This window comes from Mizuhopecten yessoensis, unplaced genomic scaffold (genome assembly GCF_002113885.1).
Source record: "Mizuhopecten yessoensis strain PY_sf001 unplaced genomic scaffold, ASM211388v2 scaffold716163, whole genome shotgun sequence".
Classification (NCBI taxonomy): Eukaryota; Metazoa; Mollusca; class Bivalvia; order Pectinida; family Pectinidae; genus Mizuhopecten; species Mizuhopecten yessoensis.
Genome location: NW_018479979.1, coordinates 165,412 through 181,212, shown reverse-complemented (window position 1 = coordinate 181,212; position 15,801 = coordinate 165,412). Strand labels below are relative to the sequence as shown.

The following is a 15,801-nucleotide window of genomic DNA, read 5'->3' as shown; positions in this document are numbered from 1 at the left end:
TTTTTCGCGGGGAAATGTGACACTATCGTGAGAGATCTTAGCAACCGTCAACAACAATAACACAACAAAATGTAGTTCCATATTCAATGTTTATTTGTAGCACAGGACACGTGAATACGTGGATATTTCACAAAGCACAGTTCAATAATATTTTAAGATGTAAGAATTAAGCATCTAGGTCGGTCGTTCCGAGTGAGTAGTTTTTGTAGTGTATTACTACGCAGTGTGATCAGGATACTATCAGTTCCCACGTGCTGAGATTCTATGAACACCTGTGTTATGCATTTATGAATGTAATTTTTGTCAATGGGTCTAAGCATACAGAATGTAAATATTTACTTATAACATGTGGTGTTTTATATTTCTCTTACAATGGCGTTGTCTTCGTTTCTACTTCTCGTGATTATTGTATGCAACAAGATGGCTGGCTATACTGCTAGACTATCAGTTTCAGACGTTGGTTGATACTGCTTGACTTTCGTTTAAGAATTTAAGAATAAAGTACCAGCAGACAGCCAGGAGTTGTATATTTGTAACGAAATGATAAATAGTATTATAGATACCGTTTCAGTTTGCTTTAGTTCTACATAATGTTTGATGTTCCTTATTACCTCCGATGTTAATATCATATAGTGCAATACATGTGTATTTTGTTTGTGCTGTCTTCATCAGCAAACAAACATTCAGAATAGATGCTCCTGAAGATGTATTTGTATTTTTTATTTTGTTAAAAATATAACTTCATAATAAAGCTCCATTTTTTCTTGACCAACACTTTTTATCTATTAATGTCCAACGCCTTACATAACTACCAATATAAATGGGTGTCCTTTTCTTGAACGCAGCCACAACAGTATTATGTTGTAAATATTGAAATAATTTTATTAACCTCTGATAAATTCGAATAGTTGCGACATTTACACCTATCATTGTCATTTTATATAAGTTATAAATAAATTATATCCTGTACTTAAATCATAGATAGTTTCTACCAATGTTATTGTCAAAAAAACAGTTCTTATTGTCAAAACAATTACTGAAAATAGTCACATTTCTCGAGTTGTTTATTTTCACGAGGAACGTTTATCCTAAATCGAAAAAGAGTATCAGTAATATTTACTTGGAATATAAACACACAGGATGTTGATCTCTATTTCCTTTACGAACCTTCATTTTTGTCGTTAGCTCGTTTGGAGTATCAAAGAGAAAAATGCATATATGCAAAAATGGATCGATACTCAGCAAGTTAGAATCTGTTGCGCTCGTTAACATGTTGACCTGCTAGGTCTCTGGCTGGTGTTTAAATGATTTTAATGAACACATACGCATGAGGTGTTTTTTTTCGCTTTGTTGATGTTTTATGAAATCAAATATGGATTCACTGAATTCTATAGCACCCAACATTGCTTGTCCTGCTGCCGTTAGTCACTGGTCTTACTAGCCGACCTTTATATATACAAAACTGTCACAGACGTCCTAGCCGGACTACAATCAAGCAGCTGTCCAAGGTAGCTGGTGGCTACGTTGCGATCGTTAAATAATGATAGAAATATTAATAATAATTCAATGTTCTTATATACCGCTTTTACACACCCTAGTTTGAAGGTCGTCTCAAAGCGGTTCACCAATTATTATCCGTGGTGATAGGGCCCTTGGAACCAGCCAATATATTTCTCAACTCCCTGGGGAGCATACAGCCGATGCTGCCATTTCAGCGCTCACAGATAGCGTTCTACAATTCTAGCACTGCCCAACCACGTACTTATTTACAGCTGAGTAGACTGGAACAAGCAGAGTAGGGTCTCTTGCTTAACGATACAACATTGTGCCGTAACCTGACTCGAACCAACAACCCTTCGGTCACGAGCCCGGAGTCCTATCACTAGACTACCGTGCCACCCATACATTTATATGTATATCGGCTATATGTATATGGCTATATGAAAGATAACATAGGCATGAGTTCAGTTTTTATTTTGTCCAGGTTTTTTTATTGGACTATATATAACATATAAAAGAAGTACACATTTCAACCATAATAATATCAAAATATTACAATGAATACTCTCACAGACATCTGAGTTTCAATATCATTTAGAGGGATCACAGACAGATGCACAGTATCTTGGAAAGACATGGAAACGTGTAACGATATGTTTAAAAAGGGGAAAATAGAATGCCATCCTTCGAAATGTATTTATATATATAGATATCTTAATATATTTCATTTATGTAAATATGTTAAATTAATCTTTATACCGAATTTAGGGCTATAGCGTTCATAACATTGTCAGCGTATTGCCATTCTCAAAATGAAACAGACAAAACCACTTAAAAAGGCCACAACAGTAAAACAAAATTGGAAATGAATAAATCCAAAACCTTTCATACAAATTATTGTTTTGTTTCTGTTTGTCCTTCTTTCGAAACAGAACTAAATTAATAATAAAAAAATTATAACAACATTACATTAAAAATAAGTAATAAACGTTAATTATTTAATATTATAATTCTACTTTAATAATTATACAAAAAATAACTTCACGAAACGATAATGACAGTTTTACTTTTAACTTATGGATAATACATACCAATAACTGAGTTAGAAAAACAGTTTCCAAATAATATTTCTCAACTTAAGAGAAAAACCTGCGAAACCATTCAATAATTACATATTTATTTGAGTAGTAAAATATGAAACACTATTTCACTGATGATAAATCAATCACAGCCTTAAGCTCTCAATGATACGATCATGTCACTCCACTGATCATAGAGAACTGTTCTTTGATTGTAAAACATTATATTCGCGAAGTGTCTCTAACTCACAGTTCTGTTGTAGCTGACCATACAGCAAGGTTTCATTGTCCATATTGACACTTTGCTGACTAAAACACGACAACCATGTCCGCAACACTTTTCGAAAGTCTGGGTTTCCGATCCCGTAAAGGAATGGATTGATTGTGGAATTGGCGGCTAATATCCAATAGAAAAACACGGATAGCCAAGATGGAATGCATGAAGGGCAAAATGCATACACAACGCTACTAACTGTATACGGAGTCCAACATACGGACGCTACTAGCGTCAAGAGTCCAAGTGACAGGATTGCTTTTTTGTCCTGACGTCCGAGAAAGTCTTTGACTACGTCATCACTCTGTTTGCGCGAGGGAAAGCTTGGTTTCTGCTGTATGATGCAATGATTGTTTCTACCCGATTTGATGAGTGAGGCAGTATCCACAGATACTCGTCGGCTATTTTGATGAGCACGATTGAAATTACTGAGGGAATTCTTAGGCACTTTATAGAAGGATGAGGATGAACGCCGCGAGGTGTACAGATAGACGCTGTGACGTCTAATGTCAGGCATATGTGTGTACAATGTCACATCTGACGCCGTGTCATCAAAACTGTTATTATTATTATTGAAGCTATTACTTCCGCCGGAGTCGGACGATGTTTTCCTGCTATATAACATATACGTATCTGATGAACTCATTGACCTTCGGATCTTCTTTGTGTTCCTTCTTCTCGATAATTTAAAATAAATCCCGAAGTTAAGTAACACGAGGCACGTAAGGGGAGTGAAATACTCTAGTACAAATGCGCAAATGGTAAAGATGAAGTTTCTCTTTGGTGGAACACGACAGTATGTCTCTGCTTTGCCCTCTGTCGAGACATCAAAACTCTCCCAGCCGAGGATGAGGGGAATGTGTAAAATGAAGCTGACGAACCAACAACACACAACAATAATGGCCGCCATTGTCCTGCTCTGACGCACCCGGTACGAGAACGGGAAGTTGATCGACCACCAGCGATCGAGTGTTAACAGTATAATACTGATGAAAGAAATGAAGAAAAGTGAGTATCTTACCATAAGGAAAACCCAACATGAAAAAGGCCAGAAAATCCACTTCCGACTTAATGTTTCCACAATCGACAGCGGCATCGATAGTCCAATAAGAAAGTCTGCTACAGCAATACTGAGGATATAAATATTCCGACATCTCCTAATACAGCGCTTTTTAATGAATATAAGAATTATAGCGCCATTCGCCAAAATGTTCACCACAACCATAGCGATAAGTGGCACGGCAGCCAGCCATAAACTTAATTGGTCCTCCTCGGGTTCAACGACTAGTCCAGACTCACTCTCACTAGACCCTGTGATGAGATGGCGGGAAAAGTTGTCGCTGAGAGAGGGCCCGTTGCCCAGCTCACTCCGGGCGTAGTAAATATCCTCGTTTGATTTCATTGTAGAACTTATTTCATCGTCACTCATTTTCCATAAGTCCATGTGGATTTCACTCATTCCAGACATTGATTAAGACAAAATATAATAAATGAAGTCTGTTTCTTGTTTCGGTTTAAGGCAACAAGCTATCCATTTCTACTGAAAGGCACGCGTCAACGTCCAATAACAGCCGAGGTAGACACGCTGTTTGTTGTAAGGGTCTCGATCATTGTCCTTTTGACGATTTTTAAAAATAGATTGTTCCGATCTGCTTCAGTCCTTTTACAATAAACTGTAATAGGTCCAAATGTTGCATCTAAACCATACACCGGGCACATGAATAAATATTGTGGCGGTGGTATGTTTCTGCAGTGCTGCTCTGTCTAGCAACTCTTGGAACGCTCAGTACGTATCTGTTCCAATCCACGGACTGATACAGAGCCGTACGCGAGGTCGGTTTTATTCCTGCTCCACGGCAGCAAAGCTGTCGTCATAAAACCGAGGACGAAGCCTTGCAGTAGGAAGGATGCTGGAGCCGACACTGCCGGCAGACAACGATTCATAAACAACGGCCTGTCAATCACTCCCCGGAACAGCCTCTGTAGCCGGTATCGATCGGCGTCATGGCTCGGGATTAAAATCCTCGGCGACAAAGTCAGCAATGTGTGTATTGCATGTAAGACAAACATATATATATACGTCCTCGGCGTGTGTTGGTATGGTATGTTTTAGCGTAGTTCGGCTCTTGTTGAGATCTTAATTGTTTAGTCCATGTTTAAGCCTAGAAAATTTGAGTGAAAATAAAACGCAATGACACATTTTCGGGGCCATTATACCACAAATATCTACGGATGCAGTAGCATGACATTGTCTTTGTAGATACACTGAAGGTCGACGTCAAACCGTCACTCAGTGTTATTGATATTAAAATTTGAAATGCATCGAGCATTATTTTGATAATTTTAAGTTATATATATAATCTTTATTTACTTTACAACAATTATAAAACACGTTTATACAAATTATACTTATCACTCTTGTTGGCCCGGATGTTAGCGTGCGTGAGGTCTTACTGTGGGAGGAAACCGGAGTACCAGAAAAAAAACACATGGTCGGGCAGGTGACCCAAAACCTTTTCATGTCCGATTGGGGAATCGAACCCGGGTCGCCTTAGAGACAGGCAAATGCGCTATCCACTGCGCCACCCGATCATTTCAATTTCAAATTGAACGATGATAATTCATTTTAAAATTAGTGAAACGACGGATTCAGTTATGATCAACACACAATCGAGAAATTATTCGATAAAATCCAAAAAAGTTTACTATTCTAATCTATGAAAAATGAGGGATTATGTAAGGAATTGTTTTTTGTTTTGGTCAGGCTGGGAGTTGTTTTCTCCAGTTGAGCACTAGAAAGAAAGTTGTAAAACGATGAAAGGACCTATGAAAGTCAGACTTACATATCTATTTAAGTTTAATGAAAAATTTCAGTCACAGTTCATCCTGCAGGTCCGGGATCGAGAAAAGAATACACCTACTGTTACCCACTGCATAAATCGTAAGAGGCCACTAATGTGCGACCTCCTGCAGAATTAGGAATTTGCTTTTTATGCCCTCTACTTGGGGACACACCAGCGACCAGGTGGAATGCTATGCTGGGTGCTTTCAGCATGGTATTTCAGAGAGATAGCACTTTAAAGTCGGCATCCGATCCGCGCTATCACAAGGAGGCAATAACACCAACATACCCTGTCTCTGACACACATACACACATTCATGCATACACAACACACATGGAGGTACGTCCTTAAATGACCCTAGCTGTTGGTAGGTCGTTAAACAAAATAAAAACCAAACCAAACCCGTCATAATTAAAACTCTCTCGTTTGTTTCACTTCTGTTTTATACAAGATCGTCGATTTCATGATTGATGCGATATACGAAAAGTTTGTTTTCTAGCGAAATGCAGAACTTTTTTTTTTTGTTTGTAATAAGGGCAAATTGAAGATACATTCATGAGCGAGTGATTTGGCGGCCATGATGAACTGTGGGCTATGACGTAATATCCGCTTGTTGATGTAACAAGTGTCACTGAGTGCACAATCTGAGTGCAAATATGCTACAGTACAAACACTATTATTCTAATTTACCAAGGGGGGTTACCAGTAGAGGTGATATTTGTCTAGTACATCGGAAAGCTTTGTAGGTGTGAAATATCCACCATTCATAGGTGAAGCTATATTTGTTAATTTAATATTGATTATATTAATTAATTTCGCACTTCCCGTTGGGGATAATAGGTTGAGTAGGCTATGTAACTGAGGCTACCCTTTCCACATGTATAGTGTCCCTATAATTAAACTTGTGTCGTAGAACCATACGAAAGGTTGAATCTCACAAATTAATCAAAGCATATTTTCGTTATGATTAGAGGACACGTGCTATTCTAGCAGTCCTAGATAGGGTCAGTAGCATGTCCCCAAGAAAGCGTGGTCGGAATGTTTGTCTGTTGTTGACCTGGCCGTTCTATTGAGCAGTGGCGTGTTGGTCCTATTACGCTTCTCAGCTGTATGTCTGAAGTCTTCAAATATCAATAAAAATCGTAATTACAACCCTCTGCCATTGAGACAGAATCTGAGACGCTGGAATTTCTCCAAGATTAGAATATACAAATCATTCTTCGAACCTTGATTAGCTCCGATCATGTTACTACTTTGTATTGTTGTTGAGGAAATAAATGGCGAGGACAGAAATGTCATTGAGCTAGACAAGTTGAATACTGCACTTTGGTGCACTTATGTTAAACTTAACTTTATCGTCAAAACGAACACAGTTCTCTAACGAGAGAAAGGAGGGTATACTATGGTGAACAAAAAAACCGGAAACATAAAAAGTAATCCACAGGAACTGAGAAGAATCCAAACTAGGAGACTTTTTATGCTATATTTCTGCAGTACACTGATGTCAAATTCGAAGTTTTTCTCAAATTTTCTCTAATGCATAGGAGGAGAAATCAAAATCCCTGAAACATAAAACAAGGGGGAAAATAATCATACAAAATTAATAATAGCAAAATAAAAGAAGCCTTATTTGAAATGGTTAACGTTTCAAGTAATCGCAGCAGTAATCTCTGGGAACGAGGATAATGATGTGGCTCCATTTATATTCTGTGTACAACAGTACATCATATAACCGGCCAGTACACCCTATTACCGGCCAGTACATCATATTACCAGCAAGTACATCATATTACCGACCAGTACATCATATTGCCGGTCAGTACAACATATTACCGTCCAGTACATCATATTGCCGGCCAGCACATCATATTACCGGCCAGTACAACATATTACCGGCCAGTTCATTATATAACCGGCCAGTACATCATTTTACCGGCCAGTACATCATATTACCGGCTATTACATCATATTAACGACCAGTACATCATATTACCGGTCAGTTCAACATATTACCGTCCAGTACATCATATTACCGGCCAGTACATAGTATTACCGGCTAGTACATCAAATTACGGGTCAGTACAACATATTACCGGCCGGTACATCGTATTACCGGCTATTACATCATATTAACGACCAGTACATCATATTACCGGTCAGTACAGCATATTACCGGCCAGTACATCGTATTACCGGCTATTACATCATATTAACGACCAGTACATCATATTACCGGTCAGTACAACATATTACCGTCCAGTACATCATATTACCGGCCAGCACATCATATTACCGGCCAGTACAACATATTACCGGCCAGTACATCATATTACCGGCCAATACATCACATTACCGGCCAGTACAACATATTACCGGCCAGTTCATTATATAACCGGCCAGTACATCATATTACCGGCCAGTACATCATATTACCGGCCAGTTCAACATATTACCAGCCAGTACATCATATTACCGGCCAGTACATCATATTACCGGCCAGTACATCGTATTACCGTCTATTACATCATATGACCGGCCAGTACATCATATAACCGCCCAGTACATTATATAACCGGTCAGTACATCATATAACCGGTCAGTACAACATATTACTGGCAAGTACATCGTATTACCGGCTAGTACATAGTATCGACGGCTTATACATCATAATACTGGCCAGTAAATCATATTACCGGCCAGTACAACATATTACCGGTAAGTACAACATATCAGGCTATAACATAATATTACCGGCCAGTACATCATATTACCGGTCAGTACAACATATGAATGGCCAGTACATCGTATTACTGACTAGTACATCATATTACCGGCCAGGACATCGTATTACCGGCTATTACATCATATTACCGGCAAGTACAACATATTACCGGTCAGTACATCATATTACCGACCAGTACATCACATTACTTTGCCAGTACACCACATTATCGGCCATTGTATCATTTAACCGGCCAGTACTGCACATTACCTTGCCAGTACACCACATTACCTTGCTAGTACAACACATTACCTTGTAATGTTTTGTATTTGGTACGAATGTGTGTTCATGCTCTGGTATATAATATATATTTTCCTTTAACCGAAATATATTTTCATTAAGATTTTATTAAAACGTGTTGACATGGTAAAGCTCTATTACTTAGAAGAGAACTTATCCCTGTTTCCCATTAAGTAAATACCTTTTGGCGTAACCTGTCGTTGTCCTTGCGCTCTATAAGTACAGGTTAATAAAACAAGACAGAATACTAATTATATACTGAGGTCGTGCATTGCTGTTAGTCTGGAGTTCGTCTCTATATTTAGTATTTGTACAGTGTTGATCAATCAGAAAGAAAGGCGACGCTGAATTTGGTACGAATTTTAAGCGTTTCTAGAGTCGTGTAAATAACATGTATTTGAACTGCAATAACAACATTAGTATGTAAAATAGGGCGTCAAAGACGTCTTTCCGTGGGAAGTTTTAAATAAGTTATCTCCCCTACCAGTGTCAACTCTACAGTATGCATGAATATATATATCAGCATTTTAAGATTATATGATTTGTCAGTCATGTTATTTTAACTTAAACGTAGAATTAACTTAATGGACATACTTTAGACATGAGCCGATGTGGAATATTCGTATTCAGTGTACAAATTTTACGAAGAAAAACCCAAACAGCTCGTGAACATGAATACTTTTTACTACCATTGACTAAGAAAATATACATTTAATATTCATACTAGTATGACATCATTCATATTACAAAGACTATAAGTAAAATGGATCATTTTAAAATATATAGCTAGGGGTTGTCCTTTTTTCTCTCTCCAAGATGTCATGACAGGATTGGACCAATAAATGTTTCATGATTTAAGATGCAATATGATAAATTATGCCTCATCCAAATTTCGACTTATAATAAAGTGTGCAGATAAGCACATTTATGAGTGGACATTGGTTTTAAAGTAACTGATATGGGCTGAACATAGCACAAATAATGGTGAACCAGGCAACAGACTTGTTCAAAAAAATGTTTATATAGAAGTAAATTAACATGATTATTCTAGGAGTGTGTTTTTGTATGTAGAAATAAATACTAAAATAATACATGTCCACTTTAAGGGACATCTTGTTTTTTGTATATTTACAAAAAAGAAAACTTTATAAATTATAATTACATTTTAGTTTCATTGACAATGTAAATATACTTATGATCTTCATAGTATGACATAATTCATACAGCAAAGACTCAGTAAAAATGGTTTTCTTTAAAAATATATAGCTAGGGAGTTTTGTCCCTTTTCACCCCTCTCCAGTATGTCATGACAGAAATTGGTTTGAACCTTTTTCTCTGTATTTTTCTTTTGTTTGTGTCATGAATGTCCTTTTGCTTGACAGTATAAAGAGTTATTTTTAGGTATAGTCTTCTCTTATGTTGTTCTTATCTTTTCAATATAACTTTGAATTTACATTAAAAATTCATTAGTGTAAACATATACTAAATGCTTTGGTACATGAACCCTCAGGTAACACTTAGTAAGTGCCATTATCAATATTAATCAGTTTTACAATATAGATATAATATAAATCAAATTCAGTACTGCAAATCATTCTGGGAAGTTGTTGAAACTGTGCCCGAGAGTCATTGTGTCATCAACGATGTATATACAAACTTGTACAGTCCTTTTTGTTTTTTAACTCTTCTTTTGTTTTGTCATGGATGTAAATATGTATATAAGTTGTCTCTCCTACTTTTTTTACTCTTAATTTTAATTACTCTATAGGAGTGTGTTGGCATGTAGAAAAAATACTAAAATAAGACATGTCTACTTTTAGTGACATATCTTGTTTTCCGTATATATATATTTATATTTACAAAACAGGAAACTTTAAGAACTGGGTTTTATGTATATGCTCAGCAATGAATATAGTATCATCGTAAATCATAGTAGGTTGTACAATGTATATAGCTCTAAAGTGTACCAGTTCCTACTCGGTGACTTTTTGCACTGTTTACTTACATGTATGACTATGTGTTCAGAATATTTGTTTGTATTATTGTTTCTCCTTACTTTTATGTTTGTAGTTAACCTTTATTACATAAAGATAGGGTCAGACCTTAATGGAAGACAACAATACTGTATCATTTGTCACTTTGCTGTATTACTTTATCCCCCTTATTTAGTAATGCATAAATACGATATAATGGAAAACTTGATTTCAATTTTCAATATTGATCAAGGTTCAACATAACACTGAACAATGGCATATTTTATTTCTTTTTGTTTATATTCTTTTATTTTTCTCTCATTGTGGAAAATACATCTTTTTCTCTCCTTATTTCTTTCTATCTATCTTCATCTTTCTCTTTGACCTGTACTCTATTTCTCTTTCTTTTTTCTAGAGATTTCTTTACCGACAAAGTATTTGTATTACTACAATCAACAAGTGACCCTGGTAACAGCCTAGAAATTATGACAATAGAGTACCAAGATTTATATATAGCATAATAGAATAATCTTTTAATGTCAGAAAACCTAACAATTGCTTCTGTTAATTGCCAGGGCCTTGGAGATTTTAAGAAAAGAAAGGATGTCTTTACATACATTAGAGAAAAAATATAATATATACTGTCTGCAAGAAACTCACTTCACATCAGAGCTAGAAAATAGAATAAGAACAGAATGGGGATATGACTGTAAATTTAGTAATCATAGTTCAAATTCAAGAGGGTAGCAATTTTGTTCAATAATATTTTTTCTTACATTATTCATCATACTACATGTGACCCAAATGGTAATTTTATTGTCTTAGACTTAACGATACAAGAAAACAGACTTACTCTAATAACTTGTTATGGTCCAAATACGGATATTCCGAGTTTTTATTCAGAAATAGAAGAAATATTATTAGGGAGAGTGGCCTGCCCTTGAAAGGCATGGACAGTGTTGACAGAGCTCCGATAAAAATGTGATTTCTTCCTACTTGGGGTCCAGGTTTGGTATTGACTTTGCTACTGAATGATGAGTATATCACCTGCTTGAGTACAAACTGTTTGTTACATCTATGAAATGGCCTATTCGTACGAAAATCGATACTTTGAAATTGCCCATTGTGCCATGTGACTAATGAACCGTGAACGATAGTAAACACGCTTACGTACATGTAAGAGTAGCACCTACGTGTGCTACCAAGTGAGCTGATATTCGCCCGTTACCTGTGATTACATATGTCTTATGTGAACCAGACTATTCCTCTTACTTCTAAAAGGGCGTTATCCTCCTCGTCAACACCATCTCCTATCATTAGAGACACTAAAAAACAAAAACATTTACCTTTTACCTCAACCCCGTTACCCAACAGTGTGTTTGAACTTGACTTATCGTCCCAGATGGCTAGTATTTCTCCTACACTCCAGCAGGGTATCCAACATTCCCTACCAGGCATTCTACCAAATACTTTAGCCTTACCCAGTTTCTCAGAGTCCGCTAGTTGCCAACCCGCCGATCCCGGGGGTGCGAAATTATCTGACATCGACGTCCAGAGAATCGCTATGGCGGTCCGCGTCCACCTGGGTAACGATCTGCAGACCATACAACATAATGTACAACTTGCCATACAACAGCGGATTGCTCCTCTGTTGGATAAGGTGACCAGGCTCGAGGCTGAGAATGACGACCTTCGGCATCAGCTCGACGACCTCGAGCAATACGGGAGGAGAACCCTCGCTTCCCGGAGCAGACGGGAGAGGACACCTCCGCGATCATCCTGAAGGCAGCCCAGGACTCCGACGTCGATCTCCCTCCCCAGGCTCTGGAACGGTCTCACCGTGTCGGCAAACCGGACCAGAATCGAGCTAAACCACGCCAAATCATCGCGCGTCTGAGTTCCGCGGACGCAAAGTTTACCCTGTTAAAATCCAGTCGCGGTTTTCGCTCTAATGATCAATTCAATGGTATTTCTGTAAAGGAGGACCTCACCAAATATCGCGGACGTTCAGCCTACATCGCGAGGAACTTGGTTAAAACCAACCACATAACACAAACGTGGACTACTAACGGCAAGATCATGATAAAAGACAAATCGTCTAAAATCTATCAAATCCGGCGGGAATCAGAACTTGAACCCTTCGGTCACCATATCATAACCACTTAGTCGGGAGTCACCGTCGCTGGGCTGACTTCCCGACGGTGATGTGTGCTGTTCTTTCTTTTGTGTTGCGATTCTGACTCAAACCCGGGTACTATGTGCCCCTTCAAAGTGTATATCGTGTCCATGTTTTGTTTTTGAATTATATTATCCCCACGATGTGTTCATATTTTGTTACGTAATCATGTACGTGTATTACCACTAACTCTTTGTTAGTTTTTGATAGACTTAGTAAATTGTATCGTTCTCTATATGTATCATGTATTGTTTTAATATATAGGTACACACTTAGTCGAACGTACTTGTAAATATTCATTGAATGTTTATGTACACTACAAAATTACTTGATTGTATGTACATACAATCCTTGGTACATACGGGTGGTTGAGGATTTGGTGTTGCGGTGTTACGACGATATGCACATGTCCATCACTCGATTTCGGGTATTATGAGTTTTCTTCCCGTAAAAAATACTATTGAAACCGTAATGCTCAGTCATCCTATGCCTTTGTAGTACGCGTACTCCAGTAGTTAATTAGCGTTTAAAACCTAAATTTATACACATGATTTTTTTTTTTTTTTATGTACCTGTATCCCCCTTTCTCAGTTACACGATGGAAGTAATACCCATCATGTTATTTTTTCTTTGTTACCTTACTCTTCTCATATCCCACCGCACCCTTACTTTCCTTGCCCTATTACCTCCCCTTTCCCACTGCCCACGTGAACATGCGCATTTTATCACACTATACATGTTACAAAGTTGTTGCTCTTGTCGGTCGATTTTTTTTTGTTACCCTATCCGGATACGAATGGTTATGCTCATCCTAAGCAGGCGCGTAGCTAGCGCCTTTACAATGTTTAAGCCCGATATGGGGTTGCCTAAGGGGGGTTCTGGGGGGTCTCCCCCATGAAAATTTTGTTTTCTAGAACGTCTCAGGAGCCATTTACCACGTCCTGATGTCTGTTTTCTCGTTTTAATCCGCAAGAAAAAAGTCCTATTTTTTGTATATATATATACCTATATACGTGGATCCAGTGTAATTCTGAAGATTAACCGTCGCTATTGCTTTGTACACCCTTCATACATACATTGTCTGGTTTTTACCTAATCTTGATAAATGCATGTGATACTTCTGCATTGGTGAACATGCAATTGGGTTTGTCTTTCTCATAATCTGATCCGAGTTAATTGGGAAGCGAGGTTACTCCCACTGTTACCTTTTCTCAGTCTCCCATACAGTTTCGTCTCCTGTTTGTGCTTTGTGACTGGTTCCTTATACTTGCACCTGTTATTTGTTGGGCATTTCCAGAAGCGAGGTTGCCCCCACTATCATCGTCATGCTCAGCTTTGCAGTCTCCCACACCGTTTCGTCTTCTGGTTTCATAAACATTTTGTGGACATGGAAGAAAATTAAAGTTTAGTTTTATATACGTCCATTAAAGAAGGTATTATTATGCGCAATCTGACAAGGTAAAAAAAATACAAAGCACCGTGATTTTTTTAAAATTCTGTTGTGTTGTAATTGGGCAGGCTCCAGAAGACAGTTTTCGTCATTTATTTAAATTCCAAAGTGTCCTTTCCTACGTTTGGCAGCAAGGAACTCCTCTATCACAGCATCAATGTCAATTGGCATATCTCGGTGAATATGGAGAATTGACAATGACGAAAGACGCTCCTGTCCCATTGTGCAACGTAGGTGCGTCTTCACTCTGCGGAGGGAACTGAATGAACGCTCTGCTGAAGATGTGGAGACTGGCATGGTTACCAGTATTGCGAGCATCGTCCAGACACAAGGATACAGCTCGCTGTTAGTTAGTGGAAGCGTTTCCTGCAAAGAAGCAGGTTTGATGGTGTTTGGAATGTCCCATCTCACAGTCCATCGCCAAATCTCCTCTTCAAATATCTCACGACCCTGAAGATGGAGAATAAATGCCGTGAATAGGCGGTCCTTGATGTCGGGCGTGACTTGTTGCAGACATGTGGGCACGTGATACTGGGCAAGGAATCTGTCCTGCATCTCCCCACCAAGCAGTCTGCCGGTCAACTCTTGAACCAAATGGTCAAGGAAGGGTAAGTACAGGGACCGTTTCCAATACTCATTTGGATTGTCGGCAGGAACATTTGCCCCAGTTCCTCTGTCTGCCAGCCATTCTGGGCATAGACGGTTGGACGTCAAATGTGTCTGCCAGATCTGATGCCTTTTGAAAAAGTGCATCCCACACTGCCGGGTCCTCCCTCTCATGTTGCAACACATTAACAACAACCTCACTTTCCTTGGCAGCTTCTATTAGGTTACAGTTAACTTGCTGCAGGAATGCTCAATACAAAACATTGAATACAAAAACAAAAATGTATAGTCGGTTGACTGATATTAATTTTGTTGCTGGATGCAGATAAGTTCCTCTGTAAGATAATGTAATCTCCATCTTTATAGCGTTGTTCTGGATTATTACCGAAGAAAACATTGATTGTCTGTGTCCACTGTGCCATGCTCGGAGTCGTTTGCGCTGGGCGTGAGTTTCTCAATTTACTCAATCGAGAAGTTTAGTTCCGCCTGGAACTGTCCATTAATGCAATGGACATTTCTAAACTTCATACATTTTTGTACTAACTATTAACAATGTATCATATCCGAGGAATTACATTTGTATACTATATATTCAAAACTTAAACTCCACTTTATAGTATCAGCAAGAAAAAAAAACAACGTCATGAAAACCTATACTTGTCAAAATTATGTGCAAGCCCGGGCTTATTGGCTTACATGGTAGCTACGCGCCTGCTATGGTTACCTCCATAACTTGAATGCCTATATGTCCTAATCTCTACTGTGTCCGGATAGGTATTTTCTACTACCGTAACTATCATCGATCATGTAATTACACATACATGACCGGGTCTGTACTAGTGGATATTTTATTTGTATTAATTGTATTATATGCATCG

General features: G+C 38.1%; 1 protein-coding gene across 1 annotated transcript; it reads right to left on the bottom strand.

Annotated features, from left to right (window-relative positions):
• Window positions 1-2,471: 2,471 nt before the first annotated feature.
• Window positions 2,472-4,722, bottom strand: LOC110441911 (histamine H3 receptor-like). Its single transcript, XM_021485215.1, has one exon. It carries the CDS (start codon window positions 4,319-4,321, stop codon window positions 2,771-2,773), a length of 1,551 nt encoding a protein of 516 aa, XP_021340890.1. The 5' UTR covers window positions 4,322-4,722; the 3' UTR covers window positions 2,472-2,770.
• Between the last annotated feature and the right edge of the window lie 11,079 nt (window positions 4,723-15,801).